The sequence below is a fragment of the Colletes gigas genome, unplaced genomic scaffold (genome assembly GCF_013123115.1).
Source record: "Colletes gigas isolate AHSC1104 unplaced genomic scaffold, ASM1312311v1 Colletes_gigas_Sc00006, whole genome shotgun sequence".
Classification (NCBI taxonomy): Eukaryota; Metazoa; Arthropoda; class Insecta; order Hymenoptera; family Colletidae; genus Colletes; species Colletes gigas.
In genome coordinates this window covers 6223654-6243617 of record NW_025106635.1, presented here as the reverse complement: position 1 = coordinate 6243617, position 19964 = coordinate 6223654, and the positions used below count along the sequence as shown (strand labels likewise).

The window sequence follows — 19964 nt, the reverse complement described above, 5'->3', positions numbered from 1 at the left end:
CGCGATCGCTTCCGGACACCCTGTACGGTTCTCGTGCCTTTCGGGGTCACGGGAAGAACGAAGAAAAAAAAAACAAGGATAAAAATAAGAGAACGGTCCGCAACAGGTTCAGCTGCGAGAAACGCGCAAAAGTTACGTTCGCGTCAGCGCGGCGAAACTCCCGCGCGGTTTCGTACGGACGTCGGGAACGCCGAGAGATATTCTCGGTAGCGACGGTTAATTCGCCTAATTGCAACGCGAAGTCACGGAGAGAGGTAATCGCGAGCGTAAACCACGGCTAATTAACTCTGTAAAAGGAGAGCTCGGCGAATGGCATCATCGATTTGTACCACTAAATTCCTCCCGGGCAAAAGAAGTTGGCCAGCGTTTCGAGAGCGCGCGTGTGTGTTCCCGTGCGTGTGCCCCGAGCAGCTGTTTTGCCCGGGCGATCTGTGCCTCGGTATCCGAACAAGGTATGCGTATATCCGCGATCGCTCGAGAGATACATTCGTCCTTCCAACGAGGAGCGTCGCGAACAGCTGCGCGAGCAGTTAACCGCTACGGCGACGCCATCTTGGTTCTATCTCGAGGGAAAAAAATCCGTTCGACGATACACGACTCTCCAAGGATGCTTCTGGGATGGGTTTAGGTATTTTTTTCGGAATGATCGGGGGGGTTGGTTAGGGTCGCGACGAGCTCGTCTATCCTCAATCGTTCGGCGCAATTAGACGAATTCTTCGACAGCCTCGCTTTAATTGCTCTTCTCCGTCGTTATTAATTGATCGTCCCGTCGGCGACTGCCGTAAACAACTCGCGCGACAGGCCCGGGGGGGTCGTTGTAATCCTTCTGCTTCCGCTCGTTTAAACTAATTCTAGGCCGTCGGTTCTTCTCGCGTGTGCCTGGCAGTTTTTATCGTGGTCGCCAACTGCTCGTCTTGGTTGTTTGTTGTTTTGTTTGTTGGTTGGTGTCGCTGGTCGGCCGGCAATCGCGATGACTCGTCGCGCAGCGCCCGATTAAACAATTATACATTATAGGTTCTAGGAATCAGTCGCAGGCTAGGTCCTCCTTTGGCCCAGCCAAATAAGTACGTAGTTTCGAGGGTGTGCATCGCTTTTTTTCTTCTACGCTTCGCGTTTCTACTACGGGTTGTCTAACGGTCTATACGATTACTTGCGTTTCCGTGCATTTTGTTCTTTTCTTTTTGCTCTTCTCCCCTTTGTTCCTTCCTTCAGAGAAACAAAAAACAAAAGAAAAAGACGAAAGAGACGGACGAGCTACGGGAGACACCGTGCGACGCGCGGCCACGCGTTTCCCTCGCCGTCCTCGCCTCCTCCTCCCTTTGTTACCCTTATCGTGTTCACTGTACCCCAGAGTCCTTCTCCCAAACCGCGCGGAAAGTTTCTTCCCGTTTTCTTTTCACCCCCGGTGCAAAACGGATAAAAGAGAACAGAGATCACTCGGCGATGCCTCCTACGCGAAAACGCCGTTCTCCTCGTTCGTGAAAGACCACGGGGAGTCCCCGCGGTGTCCTGGGTCGGCTCGAGAAGAGGAAGAAGAGGAGCACGGCTTCTTTCGTTGAGGTCCTCCACGGATTGGCGGACCCTTACCGCTTCGCGTCGATGCCCGCCGCGTCCAGTCTCTCGTTTCTTCTTTAAAAGAAAGACAACCGGCCCAGCAAAGTCTCCTATGTGGGCACCTTACTGACCGCCTTCAGAAGATCGCTCTGCGTCTTGTCCAGCCCGGTGACGTGATGCTGCTGCTGATGCTGGAGGGCGGCGCTCTGCTGGTCCTGCTGCATCTTCGCCTGCTTCTCCGCCTGCTGCTTCTTCATCATGTCCTGCTCCTCGCGTTCCCGCCTGGCCTGCTCGTTGATCTCCTTCACTGCCCTCAGCTCCTTCTTCAGCTTCATCCGCCGGTTCTGGAACCAGATCTTGATCTGCCGTTCCGTCAGGCACAGGGCGTGGGCGATCTCTATTCGCCGCCGTCGCGTCAGGTAGTGGTTGAAGTGGAACTCCTTCTCCAGCTCCAGGGTCTGGAACCGCGTGTAGGTCTGCCGACCCCTACGCCTCGGACAGCCGTTCGGCCCTGGAAACGTCAGAAACGCAGATTTGCCTAGGTTAGTTTTTTCATGTAGGACACGGTCTTGCCTTTTCAACCCTTTGCACTACCCACAGTCAATTCGACGCGTCGATCACTTACCATGCGTTTCGTACGGGTCCTGGACAACTACGTGACAAATAAAAGGATATCCGTTACAATTTAGCATCTCCAGTAAGGGCTGCCACGATGGAAACAACCTGCCACCACGCCATTTTAAATCCTAGCAAGATACCTTGATCACAAAATCGCATTTCTAGGAAGTCATAGACACGGTGACAGTAGTCTTTATATTGCTCAGAGGCAGAATTTTGATTTAAAGAAATCACTGTCGCCTTATCGTGCCCCCCAGAAATTATGCGACTTCCGTGAGCAAAGCTCCGTCCAGTTATTTACAATGACGAAGATTGTTTCCAACGGGGCGACCCGTGTATTAACACTTTTGTAATGTGTGAAAGGAAAAATAAAAATGGTAACGCGTTCACTGAAAACCTATCGAAAGAAGTTGACTGTTGACTTACCGTGTAAGCGCGTAAAGGAGTGCAAAGGGTCGGCTGACTAAACGACAATTGATAGCCATGGATACGTTCGAAAATAAATTTTTGGTTGCTGACGCATACTTCGATCCTTGAAGACGAGTTTTATTCGCTGATACGGAAGATTCGAAGATTATACTTTTGGAAACGAAACGATACGAACGCAAACGAACGCGTGCAGAATTGTTTCTTTTTTTTTTTTTAGAACAGAGTCGGGTCCGTATCCCGAGGGTTAAGCGCTGAAATTATTAATTTGAATTATTAATTGCACGATCGTTGCGCAGCGGCGTGTAGTCGATTCTTAATTAATAATTAGCGCATCGAGTTCGTTAATTTTATCGCAAGAAGCGAACGACGCGCGTAAAACTGTCGCGTATTTCATTGTTCGTTCGACGAAACAGGAATCCGGCGATTTCGCTGGCGGCCCTTTCGGCGGACAGAATGAGGGTACCCGATTATGGGAGTTGCTTTTTCGTTGCGCAAAAAGTTCAGTTTTTCCGTGTTCCCGCAGAATGACCTGCGTTTCGTTCGTCGAGTCACAAATCTTAACTCTCTCCTCGCTTTCTCTTTCCGGAAGGGGGACGAAAAAAAAAAGAGAACAGCGCTTTCGGACGGCCGGTTTATTGCAGGGGTTGAAGGAGGTAAAGACGGAAGAGCAAAACGACGGAGAAAGAAAGTTTTCCCGAAAAGTCTCGTGGCTCATTGTCCGAGAATCGAACCCTTTCTTCGAATGCCTTTTGCTCCTCTAACTTTCTCCGACCGAGTCAAAAAGTCGTAAAACGGGGTGCGCTCAGGGCACGCTGAATTTTTTATGGTGTTTAGGTAGCTATCGAACCGCGTTGGCGCACTAACCAGGTAAAAACTCGTGCTTGTCATCTGGCTTTTACCTGGAAGCGCTGCTTTCTAGCCGTTTCGAAGCTCGTTCGTGGTACCTAGACCTGCGATCTCTTCAAAATTCACAACACGTACCTAACGACCTTTAAAATTGCGACTTCAGTTTTTGCACCATAATCAAGAGATCGTTGCTCCCCGTTTTCGAGTAATTTTCGATCGTTCCGGGACACCTGGCGTATCCTATTCTACAAGACGATATTATTGTCAATTGTAGTCGCAATCTGACAGACGTAAATCGTCGTAATGTTATTAATATTTCAATGGAAGCGACCAACGTCGGTCACCGATGATCAACATGGCGGCGAACGTGTTAACTGTGCGATAAAAGACGTCCCTGTTGCGTCGCGAATGATTTAAAATGGTGGCTGACCGTTTATACGGTCCGTAGAACAAAAGGGGGCGGCAGCAAATTGTAACAAAGACGAAAGATACGTTTCTCAACGGCAATTTTCGCAATTGGCTCGGGCGTTATTCTACTTTTGGCTGCCGGCGCACAGTCGCAGGGAAGGAGGGGACTCGTATTTTCGGTTCGTCGCTAAGAAACCGGTTCCTCCGGTGCAATGAGCGGACAGCCATAATACCATCATTCTCACGAAGACGCTGAGTGGCCATATTATTGCCTCGTGATGAAGCAAATACGTGCTACCGACCAATAAAAGATAGCGAGATTTTGTGTTCCACGCGGTCTCGCGTACCGGAATACCACCTTGACGTCTTCCCTACTATAAATAATAGGAAGCAGTTCGCGAAAGCTGCACGGCCTCGAGAGAGACGCAAAATGGTGGCAACGCGCGTGAAGAAAATTCGAATATATTCTATTCAAAGATCAACCTTAAAGACGTTAAATAAAATTCGATTAAAATAACGAAGACGTTAAAACGTCCAGATTATAACGGTGCACGCAGAGTGTCCCGGGAACAGAGCCCTGAAATATTCAAAGCGAATCCTTCTCGCTCTGGCCCGGAAAGAAACTCCATTTTCATTCCGCGGCCGGCGCGTGGAAATAAACAGAAACGATTTCCCGGGTAAATTCGCCCACGCAAATCCCCGAAAAGCGAATTCTCGAGCGGCGTTCGAGCTCGCTCCGGTCATTTTCCTCCGGTTTTCCCGCGAACGGGCGATTCGCGAGCGCAGGGAGGCTTTCGGGGTACGCCATTCGGTCCTCATCGTTCAAAACCGAGCAAAAAAATATTCGGAGGGAACGCGGGGAATGCTGATATTGAATTCAGCATGGCCGTTCGCAGCAGCGAGAGAGGTCCACGATTCATCGACTCTCCGTCGCGTTTGTGTGTGTTGCGCGCCTGTCGGTTGCACGTATCTCCGGTTTATGGGTGTGGTGGTGCGCGAGACACGGGGGAACAGCCGTGGGATCGGTGTGCGAGGGTCGGGGCCAACGTGGTTTCACCGTGCACCCGTGTGCGTGAGTTCGACTCGCGTACGTTGGTGCAGCCACACCGCCAACAGGGTGGTTGCTGAACTTGGGAAGGGTGGGCCATAGGTTACCTTGGCAACCGGAGGGAAAACCATTCCATCCTGCTGGCGGCACATCACGCCAGGGGCGAGCCAAGCAGCCAGAAAACCCTTGGTTGCATCCTCCGTGGCCCTACGGTTCTACCAGCGATTGCGTCGCCATAAATATCCGCGGCCCATCCAACCGCCGCTGGCGCGAGCATTATCAACAATTTCGTCGGATCAGACTAATGTCCGCGCAGAATTTATAGATAACCGACGCTCCTTTTCACCGCGCCCTACTCCGGAGGGAGCTGTCCGAGCAGGATTTCGACGGACGGGGTTAACATCCGGCGAGCCTCCTCTCGGGGAACGCTTAATTTATGTACCTTCTCCTCTCCTTCGAATATTTCTCCGTTTCTTTGTCGCGTTACTTTTTTTTTTCCTCGTAGCTACGGGTGTAAAAAACGTGTCTGCTTAGCATGACGCGCGCTCGCCAGGAATTAATGTTGGAAATAACGATGATCGACGTGTAAAAATACGACGGCGGTCTGTACCGCTGAAGAAAATCTCGCATTATGCAAACCGTCGGGAGGGGGAGGGGAAAAAATGGTGGGAAGAGTACGGTTAATAGTAAACGTATTCGCGTTTTCTAAAAAAAGGCATCGACCATGGTCTTCGTTCGGAGCGCTCGCGACGCGGAGTAAAGGATTCTTTATACGTATTTATTAGTTGGTTATTTTCAGAGACCGCCGGGGACGATAACCCCCGATCGAAAATCGCCGATAACCCCGAGCAACGGCGATTAAAAAAACTGACGACAGAAGCGTGTAATATGCGTCTACGAGTCTCGCGACAGATAACCTCCGGGCGCTACCGTTACACCGTCGTTCGTTGCGTCCCGTTTATCGCGAACGTTCGATGTTTTGCGAATAACACGATAAATTGATTCTCCATTACCGATTGATAATTAATAAAACCGATTAACCGTCGTAAATAAAATTGTTTTTACGTAACGTATCGGTGCTCGCGAGCCGGGGTTAAATTGTTTTAGCGCGTACGCGTTTCGATGGCGGTCGCGTGTCCGTTCGGTCCCAATTAAAAAGCCCGCGCAAAAACGCGAGGGGTGGAATGGAACGAGCGCGTCGACGTGGATTCGCTGCTTGGAATTTCCCGTTTAAGAATTCCGGCTAATTAGCGGTTGGCAGTGATTTAGGGACAAAGGGAGCTTATGGTTGACACCCGGCGGTCCGTTTGCTCGAGGGCGGGAGAGTGACACGGTGGCGCAACACGGCAGCCTGTAAACGATAAGGGCGAAGGCCTGCGCCTAATTGCGGCTATATATTAAGTTTAATATCCGCTTTCGGTCGCCGCACGCGGCATTCGCCGTTCCTCGCGCAGACGGGGGATATTGCGGAAGTTTCCTCTCGCCCCCACTTTCCTCGAGGCGCCACCCCCGACCCCCGACATTCTCTATCAATGCGCCACGACGCTTTCTAACTTCGCGAATTTATTCGAAATCTGCGGAATCGAACTTCCGAGGCTTCGATTACCCCGGATTAGAGGGAACTTATCTCCGCGAGCGGCGAATAGAAGGAAAACCCGGAAGGATCGCGCTGCACCGAACTCGAAGATCCCCCCGACGGAGGTACCACGAGTTTCGAAATAATTTTGACGCGTTCGCTTTTACGTTTAAATTGTATTTTCTGGGAGGAATTCGACGGTGGCTATCGACTGAAAATTTTCCAACGAACGAACAAGGTTTATTGCCTACTTTTGGCCGTCGTTTCTTTCTTTAATTGCTCAATCCGGATAAAAGACACAGTCGAAGAATTTAATCGCGGCGACGTAAAATAATCATTACCGCGGCATAAATGTCAATTATTTTAAACTGGCAGATACGGATAAATGGCAATTAAAACTGTTGAATGTCAGACTCGTAACGGCACTTAATTGTGCCCCGTTTTTGCCCCATTACTTCCTTATCTTTCTCGTTCGCTCGATCATTGTATGCACTTATTCTTGGTTTATCTGGCGTAATAAGGATGTTCTATTATTGCTGTATCTATAGCACGGTAGTGCACGTAGAAACTACATACCGTAAATAATAGTAAATGGGAATATCGAGGATATCAAGAAAGTTCCTACGGTGTATCTTTTTTTTTTCCTTTTTCCTGACACACCCCACGTTAACGTCACGCCATCCTCGTATCCAGGGATCCACGGTTTCTTTCCATACCCTTCGTCCCCCACACGACAACCGGGGAAGCAATAAATCGCTTCCGGGACGGTTAATGTCAGCGTCAGGTTGACCATCAGGGCCATCAAACCTGTATCGCGTCGATGTCAAAATCGAGGAAAACGATCCCAACGCCTCTTCCCATCCCGGCGATACTCGTCGATCGTTACATTTTTATTCAGCGCGAGAAAAATATAACGAACGCTGACGAAATACGTTCGAATATCTCCTGACGCAAGAAAACCGGGATTGCGCAGCCCCGTGAAAAACGCGTAGAAATCGGCACGAATTACGCAGGTACCGAGAATTCACAATCACCGAGAGAAAGGTACGCCGTGCCGTGCAAAAATAGTAATTAATCCCAACCACGTGCCTCAGCTTCTGCGTTACTCCATCATCCGTGGACGTAACATACGCCCGACAGAATAATTACAATTATGTTTACGAAGTCTAAATCACTGTGGTAATTTCGTGGAGTATTACTTTTAAATATACTCGTCATGTGATCGCGAACCCTTTCGTACATCGTTAACCCTTCCGTTCGACATGGTGGTCGTTAAGGGTCGTAAAAAGAACAATGTTAGAAACGGTCCCGGAGGGTTACGGGAGCAATGGACGCTGTCAAAACACTGGCCGTGAACGCGATTACGATTTACAATCGGAAAATGACGGTGATGGGGCGAGAGGGGGCCGAAGGGTGAAGGGAATCAGGCGTTTGGTTCGAGTGGCGTGGACAGTCCAACTAAAATGGCAGGGAGAGTCCTCTGCTGTACCGCAATAGCGGAGGCAATAGGGCCGAGGTTGTCGTAAATCTAGGCGGGCGATTAAACGTCAACCGCGCGCCTCCATGCGATTTCGGTTCTTCCGAACGAGCTACGAAACGTGGTCGCAAACAATAACGCGACTTTTAACGGCCATTTTAAGTCGCTCCATTCGCTCGACGCGTTATCGGGCCACTTCGCGGTTATCGGTCAACGCTTTTTCATCGTCCGTTGGGTATCACTGGGTCTTTGTTTCGTTACACGAACTTTCTCCCCTTCCCTCTGCCCGTTCCCGGCGCCATTTACGAGGGGACGTTGCTTCGCAGAGTTCTGAATGGGACTGAAACCACGGGGGCCCGTCTGGTTCAATGACGATTCCCCAAAGGGCATTTGTATACTCGTTCGAGGATAATCCTCCATTTTTCCCCGAAATAACTCCCTTATCTGACGATGACCAGACTAATTAAAGTAAAGAAGCATCTTGAATATAATTAAAACGTTGTTACGTTTGTGGTCTCTATTATAATTTCAAACTTTGGTACGCGAAACTATTTTGGGCCATTCTTCGGATCCATGTACCTCTGCTCAAGAACACAACAGTAATTTTTGAGGATAGTTGGACGATGACAAAGCGTACAGTTTACGGTTCCAGCTACCAGGACGCGATAAATATCGAGACATCCGCGTCTGGATCGCGTCCCACCCCCGTCAGCCCCGTTTCGCAACTCGGGCGCTCTTTCGCGGGGACCACACATGCGTGACGTAAATCGATTAATATATAAGTCGGAGTACATTGTACACAGTTTACGTCCACTTCAATCGGGCTCGCTGGAAATAGACCGTCCGGTACCGGCGTTGAAAGGAGCAACGGAGCGACGTCAGGGAGGCGAACGGTTTGAAATGGAAACGGGATACGGGCACCGACAGCCGAAACGGCTTCGATCGCGCGGTAAATTCGCGTCCCGAGTTTTATTCGTCGTACGTTTCCACTTACCTTGTCGGTTTTATTCGGCATTATTTACGCGTCCCTGAGTTATCATTTCACCGAAAACACGAACGGCCGGGTGTTCGCGGGCGGTAACGCCGTCTCGTTGCCCGCGACACCACCGCCCGCCCCCGTATACATATCCCCGGCTTTTTCCGTTTGTTCGCTTTTTCGCCCCGCTCCGTTCCCTCTCGCCGTTCGACCTCATCGCGTTCGCGGCTAAAAGCAACCGCGTGTTTCGCGGAATAAAGTTCGGATGAGTCACGAAAGTTGCGCGTAATTCGTAGCGCGCACCGGCTGATCGGACCGACTACTAATGAGATCGGGATCCATTAAAGTTTCCTTGGAATTCCAGCGGGCCGCGATCGTACCGGGGCGAGACGCGAGTAATTGGATAGCGGAGAGCCGCGAGAGCGCGTTTCGACCGCGGCGGAGGCAGTTCCGCGTTCGTTGAACGCGACCAGTTCAACCCGATATGTAAGCCCGATTCTTATACCGCTCTAACCGCGTATAAATCGCGGAATTTTATAACGCACGCCGCCGGCCAACGAACACGGCCGTACGTCACTTGAAACCGACCGTGCGCGCAATTGAAACGTATCGAAGTCGCTCCGCGACCAGCGCAGGGCTCCGTGAAACATGTCCGCCCCGAGCCACCGTCGTTACACACCGAGTCACGCTTAAATTAACGGTCAGATCTAATCGGCGAGCCCATTCGTGTACCGATTACAATAATCGCCAGCGATCAGCGCCGCGCATAAAATTACCATAAATGAATCTCGCTCGCCGGTATCTCATGTCGGACGCGACCGTTCCGACCAGGAATGCGAGAAACCGACGCTTTTCCAACCGTACCCGCGGGCCCCGTACGCGAGTTTTCCGCCATTACGGGATTCCTTCTCGATTTCCACGCAACCACTCGAAATACCGGTGATCTCTCCCTGGGAATCCATCGACCAACTCTACGGAACACCATTTCAGGATACTTTCGTACCCAAGACAACATTAGGGGATGAATATTCTTTGTTCAACTGTTTCGATTATTACGTGCTTAACACACACATGGGTGACACTGTTTTCAGCAAGGAGTTAAAGAAATTAATTCTCAAGATCAAATGTTACAGGAAATAACTAGTTGCCAAGTACACCACGTCGAGTCGATGTAATTGTAGGCTTCTACATCTCCCTAAGCAGCGAAACTGCGGACAATGTCGTAAAATGGCCTCGTTTCGAAAGAGTGTGCGAAAAGCGAGCGTTTATCGGGGGGCGGTGATTGCGTGAAAGGGGGTTTAATCGGTTCCAGGGGATCGTAGCGATCGGCGAACGGAGGCGGGTTATCGTCTAGCCTCCCTAGATACCTGCGGGGACGAAAGGCAAGCAAGTCGGGCACGAAAAGTGCGGAGGGATTAGCCGGATAAATCGCGCTCGGTCGGCGCGGAGCCTGGAATTGCCACGGGTAGAGAGAGAAACGAATGGCGGTGGAGTTATCGCGAACATTTTTCCCGCTCTCTGGGTCTCCCGGTATCTCCGTCTCCGTCTCGCTCGATCCCCTCTGGTTCGGCCCGGAGTCGTTCTAGCGGAGGCTGCAGTGACCCGAGACGGCGATCAAGCGATTCGTGGGTCGTGGCTGGGCCGTATCTTCTCCCGTTTCTCCCCCTCCCTCCTCGCTGGAGTGGCTGTCTACATTTTTCACCGGCTCGAGATTTTATTCGCCCGCAGTGCCGCGAAATTAAGCCGTTTTGAAATATTTATGAATGGATCCGGCCGCGCGGGCACCCGCTCGAACAAAGAGGAACGCCAGCAGCGTCTTCGTGTTCGAAACCGCCGCGACGCGCACACGATTTGCGACCGTTGTCGAACTAGGCGCTGCTGCTTTTTCGTTCATGCGACTCTCTCTCCCCGCCCGTCCCACCACGCCGACATTGTCTATGGAATTCCACCAACGACGCCCGGATAGCAGGCATATCTGCTATATGATGTCACGTATACGAATACATTAGCCGTCGGTCATACCGGTGGCTTTTTTTAGAAGGCGGACGAACGACGACGTGATTAAAAGTTAAAGTCAGCGTCGGGAGTGCTCGGGACCTTACAGTCTCCGAGATTCTACTCTCGACGCATCTTAAAGATCTGGGTTCTGCGATCTGTGGTTCCAGAGACAGAAAAACAGGGTTTTAACCTTTCACTACGGTCAATTTTAATCGTTGAACCGATTGACAGAGCGCCTTTGGTAGTCAAAGGCCTAGAAATGATATGATCACTGTGACAACGTTAAAAGTTCTATCGAAAAAGAGCACAAACTACACGTCTACTGTCTTCCATAGTGTTTCTAAAGTGGAGGGTGCGGGTATAAACTTTTAATGTAGAATAACGTGAACTCATCTTCGTTAACTATCGAAACACTCGTCGAGTATATTCTGCAGCTAATATAAATGGAAACTGTAATTTCGAATATTTCTGTATTTCGTTCTTGTAATTTATTTCAATAATCTGCTGGCTTATCGGGAATCACTTCTGGGCAAAATTCCCGTCCAACGTAAGATAAACTCCCGCCGTTGTTTCAATCGGAATTACATAATTGTTTTATATTAAACTAATAAAAGCTTATCTGTGGGCATCGGGAGGTTAAGAGTCAGTGGTCTAGACAGCGGCGAGCGCCACGCAGGAATAATGGCGACGCAATGCGTGGGCGGCGATAAAGGAGACTTCTTTCGAATTGTCGCGCGCGTTCGCGTCATCGACGCGACGAGATTTGTGCTCCGAGAGCTATCCGGGGGCCGAGCATCCTCCGGCTGTTTATGGGAGGGAATACGACAAAAGATAGAACGCGACGATCTCGCGAAAGTGGACTCGTCCATCTGCACCCGACCTAAAAGTCGTCCCAACGATACGATCCGTAAAAACGAATATTGGAAAATGCACCGTTCGGCTCTTGGGTGGAATTCAGACCCGACGATCATTGAGTTTGGGGGGAAAATGGACTCCCGATTTAAATATCAGTCCGGGAAACGATGCCAGCCTTCTTTGCGAGCCAACGCTTCCGGACGTTCTGGGCCGTGAGCGTCTACGTGGGTGTCGTTGATGGCCCCGGGGCGTAAAGGCGAAAGAAACAAGGCCCAAACGACGAAACGAGCGTACAGGTGCTGGGCGCACTCGTTCGTCAGGCGAGCAAGTGCGTAGGCAGGGCACAGCTTCCATCAGAGGCAGCCAATAGGCTTAAATCCCGATTGGTTGGACAGCTCGTTGGGAGCACACACGCACACCGTGGAAGGGTGCGGAAGGAGGAGGGTGAATTGTATATGAGGGTACACCGTTCGTATATATACCGGGTAGTAATAAAGGATTCCGACAAGGATGGATGGTGAGAGGGGGAAGTTCGCTCCATTGTTCCCGGTGGAACCCAAACGTCATCCATAAGGGTGCCTCCCATTATCTGGCGTGTATCTGCCTCGCGCGCACACACGTCCCCCTATAGCCTGTCGGGGCATCCTACGCACACGTACGAGCGCACACTGTACCAGCAGAATCCCGGAGAGATCGGGTCTACCCAGATGCGCGACATGGCGGTGCCTTTCACGGTGTGTGGAATCGTATCTACATGGCGGCCGACTGTGCAGCTATTCCTCCTACCTCCGCTGCCGGCAATAGGAGCTCTAATCTCCCACGAAATTGTAAAGTCACCTTGGGAGTGAAATTTATAAGAGGGGGCCTCGCACCGCGGCACGAGCGCGCCACGTTACACGGTTCCTCGGGAAAAGAACTCTTCGTACCTTTCTTTGTTTCGTCCCGTATCGTCGGAGAAATTATTGTTGTTTACGACGACGCGCCGAAGAAAGATGATCCGTTCTTCGTTTCTTTTCCCCCTCCCGTGGGACATTGGCTCGTATTTCATTGGAAAACCGGGAAACCTGTACAATTCCTCTTTCGCTCGTGACTCCAGAAATTTCGTGTCTCTAATCTCGAGCAATTGTGCTCAAATTACCATGCACAACGTATTTATTTTCTATCAGATGTTAGACCGGAAAAAGAAGTGACACGCAAGGAAAAAATACGCGTTGGGCGACGCGTAGATCTCTCGGAGCAATAACTTTCGGCTACTTTCACGCCGAAAATACTATCGGAATATTCCCCCCCCAACCCCCTCCTATCTCCCAAGTCATTTTTTACCGCGGAAAGAGTACACGCGCTAATTGCGTGTCACGGGGCTCGCGTAACTCTTCGAAAAGTATCGCGGAGCAGCGGTTGGCGACCGGGTCCTCGCGAAAATAAACCGGTCGGCAACACGCCAATCCGAAAATACGCGTAATCCCGCGCTACCCGGTCCCGTGGATTAAATTTTAATTTTGCAATAAAGAATGACGTATTAGAACGCCGTTGGCAAACATTCAGCCCCTCGTAAGAGCCGTAAGGGAGGCCACCCTCGTACGCCCACGGCTGTAACGGGCCAGCAGCGCGAACAGCCACCCCATGGAACCCCTAAAACTCTAATTACGGCCTTACATTCCCTCCCCGACCGTCTTCCCCTTTTCGCGACCCTCCTCCGCGCCCCCTAATATTTTCCAACATTCTTCCTCACGGTCTGGTCCTACCGTTCCTTGCACCATTACATGCAAATGCCACGGTTGCCTCTTTCCGCTAATAAAAGTCGTGCCCGTGCAATTTAGAACATCCGACGTAGAGCCGCCACGGCTTCCGAAAGATACTCGACGAGACACGGAATAAGTTCCGAGGAGGTACAGACGCCCCGAGGAAATTATTGCTCGTCAACGGAACCCCGGAACACGACCGTGCGCCGCGTTTTATGCCCGCCGCTGCCCGCGCGTCGTTTTGATTGTTATTTAAAATGTTGCTCGAATTACACGGCGAACGTGCCCCAAATACAGCGAGGACCAAACGCTGTACTCGATGCAAAATTTTCATTCTAATTACTTTCTCGACGACACAACTATTGCAGTCTATTGACATCTACAGCAGTCGCAGATAACTTATCGAATTATTCACGAAGACAAATTAGACGCAGCGGACGTTTCAAATTGATCTTTCACGCATGGTTTAAAGTTCAATCTCTCCAAACCGTCCCTCCAACGTTATTGGCCAGCGGTATCGCGTAGAAAAACTGCCCCGATCTATCTCGCGTTCCACGGCATCGGTATTCGTCCGATAAATCATACGGGAACATCTTGTTCTCGTTTTATATCACTCGTGTCTCGTTCTCCGGGCAGAAACTCTGCCAATCAATTGTCATTTCTCTCGGTTTGATCATTGCGATATAATATACGGTCCCTCGTCTATCTTCTCGCTTCGCCTTCTGTATCCAATGTATTCAAAACTCGTGTCATCGTTGCTCCCGCCATGCCTCGTAAATACGGTCTCTCCGTTAAAATCGTCTTGGCTGTACGCTGAGACAAAGATGGATCCTCCATTCCCGTTGTCTCGTCTCGGAAACAATATCCACCCGTTTACTGCCGTATCTCCGTAATCTCATTCATACCACACCTCCGCGCCATTCTATTAATGTCCGTTCCACTCGTTACCGATCACATAAATCTATTCCAATCCACCTTCTATTTCACTCGTAAATTTCAAGTATCTTGCCTCTTTCTTCCGCGCGCCCGCCTCCAACCATAATTCCCTTCCACCCGATGCACGAAATTTCCTGACCTACATTTAAACGTAGTGCCAAAGCTTTTATCCCATCGCGCTTTTCACAATTTCTCCGCGGCAATCTATTCATCACTCCTCTATTTCTACTCGATAATTCTTTTTTTACGAGGTAGAAAGAATATATACATTATACAAAATAACAAAGAAAATGTCCTTTTTCCAAATAGCCACGCATACATTTGCATTCTCGAGTCCGCGTAATAAAAATTATTACACGAAGTTTCTGTTAGCAGCGAATTTCTGGTTTACGTCGACAACCGGACGATTTATCGTTCTGTTAACAAAGACGTTGGCTCTTTTGCGAACACGACCTTGCGAGGCTCGTTTCTTGGCGCGAAAGGAACACCGTTCTTACTATTCCCGAGTGTCGCGCTGCCCGCTTAGTCACAAACGTGTTTCTATTACATATCCATACGTTCTTAACGGCGCCTCTTATCTACGGGTAAATAACGTTCGCTCTTTGCTTTAAAAACCGAGGAATAAAAAGTCGATCGCCCTTTCCGATCGATCGACGTCTCGAACGCCTAATCGCGTTTTACATTCGACGAACGTAACCGTCCGGGGCCGATATGGCGCGAAGGCCAATGGCGACTCTCTGATCTCGACGGCGTGTGGCGCCAATACGAACACCCATCCGATCACGCCTAATCCATACTAATTAGGGAGCCAGCGAAATATACAGCGACAAGAATCGTTCCCCTTATTGAAAGAACCGATCGAAAAGGATAAGATCTTGCCGGTGGGCATCGTCAGCGGCGCGAAAACGTTGAGGCCCGCGTAATGTTTAATCAGAGCACGTTGCGGCTTTACGACATTAGTCCCTTTCGGCACCCTCCTCCGCGCCCTTTGCAACCCCCGTCTCCAGCCCCCAACTATCGCTTTCCTGCCCGAACACCATCGCCTTGCGAAATCTTCCGGATATTTCGGAATTTACAGCTCCGAGGTGTTTAACCTTCGACGAGGAAATGTGTTTGCCAGCCTCTTACCCTCTCGAATACGTGTCCGGGGATGTACATATTGGTCGAGACCCTGATCGCTCTATCGAATCGTCCGGTTCGCGGGTCGAACGAACGTTGGGAGGAGATTATGGAGCAGTTTAAATATACTCGTCCAAGGTTCCTCTCCGGAGAAAAAATGTCGGACACCTGCAACGTCTCTTTCGGCTGATTTATCAATCAACGCGAGCGGTAGCAGACCCAGTTTAAGCATCTGCCTCCTCGTTCTATCTACATATATTTTGCCTCTAATTGAAGGTCACCCGAGTTCATTGCGGCTAATAACGCCGTTATTGGGTTCAAGGCGAACACGCCGTCCACCGTGTCGCTAAACAGATAATCCGCGCCTCGACCGTACGTCGACGATGGACCCCGGGAGGACGATCGACCGAGGAAAAGATCCACCCGTAAATCTGATACAAATAATACCGAGGGTGCGGTTTTATCGCGACCATTTATCTGTCTCCTCGCCGCTGCATCACCCGGAGGAGAATCGGAATCGAATCGCGAGATCCCCTTTCTTTTTTTCTCTCGGCTCCGTCGAGCGCCATTTCTCGTAGACGTCGAACTTCGCCACTTTATAGTCCGCCCACGTGTTTTCGGAACGGTCGATGACAGAGACCGAAAATTCCCTCCGAGGAGAGCGTGAGGCCAATACAAACAACTTGATTCGAACCAAATTACCGGACATTAGACGTTACAAATGATCCGTGAGAGTCTCTCATGATTTACTCTGTCTCTCCACGTTTTAATTAACCTAACTCCTGACTAAGAATCGAAGTTCGAACGTTGGGTAAAAATGGCCCCCGAGGGTAGCAGGAAATCATCGGGAGCGTGTCTTCCTAATTCGACGATCGGCCGTATCGTCCAAAGGAAATCTGCACACGATCCTCTCAAGACTGGCTGACTGCACCCGACGAAGAAGACTTCGCTAGGCAAACATACGCGTAATAAAAGTCGCAAGATAGGCGAATTCCTCCGGGAGCTGTAGCTGCCCCCGGTGCACCCCACACACCCCGTGGAGACCGCCATCGGTCTGTCCTCGTCGCTCTCGCGCTCGTCTCGGGCACGCCGCGCACAAAGGGGAATCCCCCGCGCATGCGCGCTCCTCGCCCGGTCCTAGTAACGATTCCACCCTCCCCCGACACGACTCCACTCCCCCGCCAGGATCCCCCCTCGCCCGACGCTCGACGACCACGAGAACCACACACGCTCTCACGGTTTCTCTGTGCCGGTGCGGGCTCGAGGGGAACACCGACTCGACGCGAGCGTGTATTGGCTCGGCGCGGGCGATGGGTACGATCCGATTTTCGATTTCGTACCTCGCCTCCACGGGAGAGAACTGCTACGTTCGATGGCACGGTTGACGACCAGCAGAAACGCGCTACAATGAAGTGAACGCCGTTGCATTATCGTGTTGAAAACTGCTGGAATTTCGCTCGAATTACAACGAGGATTAAGAAGAGGTTGCAACATGATTTGAAATTCATTTCTCTTCTTCAGGATTCGTTCTGCATGCAGAACCACGCTAGAAGACTTACGAAAAGGAACGTAAAATTGGTATTCGAGCGAACGGGGGCCCCCTAATGGCGTGCTCGGGGACTCAATTAAGTAAACGCGACGCTAATACGTTCGTATCGTCCATTAGATCTTATTTTCTGCGGCTTAAATTGAATTAAACGGTACCGAATCGCGACGAAGTTATAATTTCCTCCGGCGAGGGGGCTCGTTAAACCGACAGCGCAGGACGGAATTAATTTTACGATCGCGATTTTGGAGCACCGCTAAATATCGGGTTGCGTTTCAGCGCAAACGCAAAGTATTGTCACTTTTAGGGGCCCTTAAGCGATACCGGGGCCTTTAATTATGTCCCAATTAACCGGGTACGCGGAATTCCAGCGTTTCGTTCGCCTTTTTTTTTCCCCCCTCGAACCCATCACTATCGACGCGAGGAGTCCGAAAGCAATTTCCACGACCAACGTGCAGCACCGAATATGCCTGCGAAGCGCACGACAACGACAGCGCGCGTCCGTGTGCGTCGTGCATCGAGCTCTCCAGGCGCGCACACGAACCCGGGGAACACCCTGTATGCGACAGTGTGCGCACGACTACCAAGCCGGGTTGTTCGCGTACGTAAATATAAAGAGAAGAGGCGTAATATCCTCCGGTCGGAGCCGCGGGACGGTACAAAAGCTGGAAATGGAGCCTTTAGTTTTTATCGAGGGATAAAAGTCGTGATAAGCTGTATCAGGGGTGTACCGTGAAAGAGCACGGCGACGTACTCGCGCGCGTGGATACGTCGGTGAACAGCGGGCATCAAAAATTTCGAGAGGCCATTGGTAACCAAAGATATTTCCCTCGACGATCACGTGTATCTGCCGAACGATTCAGCTTCGTTTAATTCCGATCGTATTCGTCGCTACAGCCCGTTAAGATCGTCATTGTTGGTGTTATCGACGATGTTAATTGGACCCTCGATCTTCCAGCCATTAAAAATTACTCCCCTCCGACCGTGGCGGCATAGTTATTTTACACCGCGAGGGGGGTGGAACGGTCGCGTAACAACACGACAATTTCCCATTCGGAGGCAATCGTCTCAGAGCGCAAGATTATACCCGACGTCCTGGGGGATACGAGTCCCGTGTTCGCGTCCCTCCTTTGCTTTCTCGTGCACGAGCTACCCGGCAACGACCGGAGAGAGAGAAGAAAAAAAACGAGTACGCGAGTTCCGAGCCCCTATCGAACGATCCCGGGGTCGTCGGGAGTCGATAATCGTTAACTACCCGACGACAATTAGAGACCGTACGGCCTCCGGACGGCGTAAATCAAGCCTCGATCGTTACGCGAACGTAAACATCGTAATTTCGATCGGTAGTAAATCTACCTGGGGATCGGAGAGGAGCGATCTCGACGCAGTCCCTCCGTTCCGTATTGGCCGTCCGGAAACATAGATTATACCGGGCGAGTCCCCGGGGACAGGAACGAGAGCTCCTCCAGCTTCCAACCCTCCACGGTTTCTCTCTTTCTCCCTTGGCCACGGTCATCCCCGCTTCGTCCGCAGTGGCACTCTCCTCGTCTAGCTCGCGCCGGCTAAAGGTCTATATCGCGCACCGTCAAACCTACCCGAATTGCTCGTCGTCGTGTTATGCAAACGGGCACATTTGTTACGATAGTGCCCGCCGGGGGGTCGTTCTCCACCGACGCGGCTACGCTCGCCGTGGCGCACCGGCACCGGGAGTAACACAGCCATCGAGAGCCATCGCCTTAGGATCCACCCTAGCCCGAGATCGCGTTCCCCGTCCGGTGAGCACGTTTTCTCGCCCCGGACAACGTCGTTCCGCGTGTCAGCGGTACGTTTTCCTAACGACGATCCTGTTCCTTCCGTTGAACGTTACCGTTCTGCGAGAACGCCTCGCGATTTACTCTTTATTGCACGGTTCACGCCCACGCGGGTCCACTTTGACCCGTTCTAAGTCCCCTGGCACCGAGTGCAGAGCCTCGATGACTCTATAGACGAGCCAGGGTAGGATTTTTAGGCTTTCCAATGACACTCAAAGCGATATAACCAGACTATAATTCTCAATATTTGAGACACTTTAATACCGCCATGATTAAAATAATATCGATTGCAAATCACGAGATAACAGATTGATTTACTATCCCCAGGCACGGTAGGCTCCGGTACAACGCGGAGAATAAATTGTCAGAGCGATAGCCTCTGTCCTTTTGTTGCATTGTTAGCTCGTCGCGGGTGAACGCCACGACGCCAGTGAATTTTAATTGCTCGAAACAGTTAGGGGATCAGGTTTCCGGGCAGTCGTGGGAAACGAACTCGCAAGAAACATACGCGACGTTCTCGAAGTCGATTTTGACACAACTCTGCGGAGAAGTCAAAAGAACCCACGGGACTGTAATTAGCTACCCCAGTTTAAGTTCAAGGGTTGAAACAAAGTTTCTCGCTTCGAGGAATTAAACGCGCAGCGAGGAACGTTGATACCGGAATCGAGTTAATTTTTCCCGTGGAATTTCACGTTTGTATAACCGTGGATCATCCGGAGATCGGTTCCGGAGGCTTTGTCGCAGCACGTGGAGAGATTCCAGCGATATTTAACGATCTTCGCACATCCTTATTCGTCACATATTTCACCGGATCGTTCTATCCTTGTCATAAAATTTTATCGACCGTGAAAATAACACTCTGTCCGTGTTATATCTGCCAAGTGACATTCTCCAAGTTTTAACGACCGTCACGCGCCTCCGTATCTGTCAGCAGGAGCCCTCGGCCCTTCTTCCTATGGATTTGATTTTTCGGAACCCACGGAACCAAGAAAGGCGGAAATCGAACGCGTTCGTTACGTCGAAGT

General features: G+C 50.8%; 1 protein-coding gene across 2 annotated transcripts in view; it reads right to left on the bottom strand.

The window, feature by feature from the left end:
- Positions 1-704: 704 nt before the first annotated feature.
- Positions 705-19964, bottom strand: part of LOC122395955 (homeobox protein abdominal-A homolog) — a 41963-nt gene continuing 22703 nt past the window's right edge. The window contains exons 3-4 of one of the 2 annotated variants that reach the window (XM_043393962.1): positions 2180-2206; positions 705-2065 (exon numbers count right to left, since the gene is read on the bottom strand). In XM_043393962.1, the coding sequence (XP_043249897.1) occupies positions 1665-2065; positions 2180-2206 (428 nt within the window). In that variant the 3' untranslated portion in view covers positions 705-1664. The remainder of the gene's footprint in view (positions 2066-2179; positions 2207-19964) is intronic. The other variant, XM_043393963.1, reaches the window with a different exon arrangement.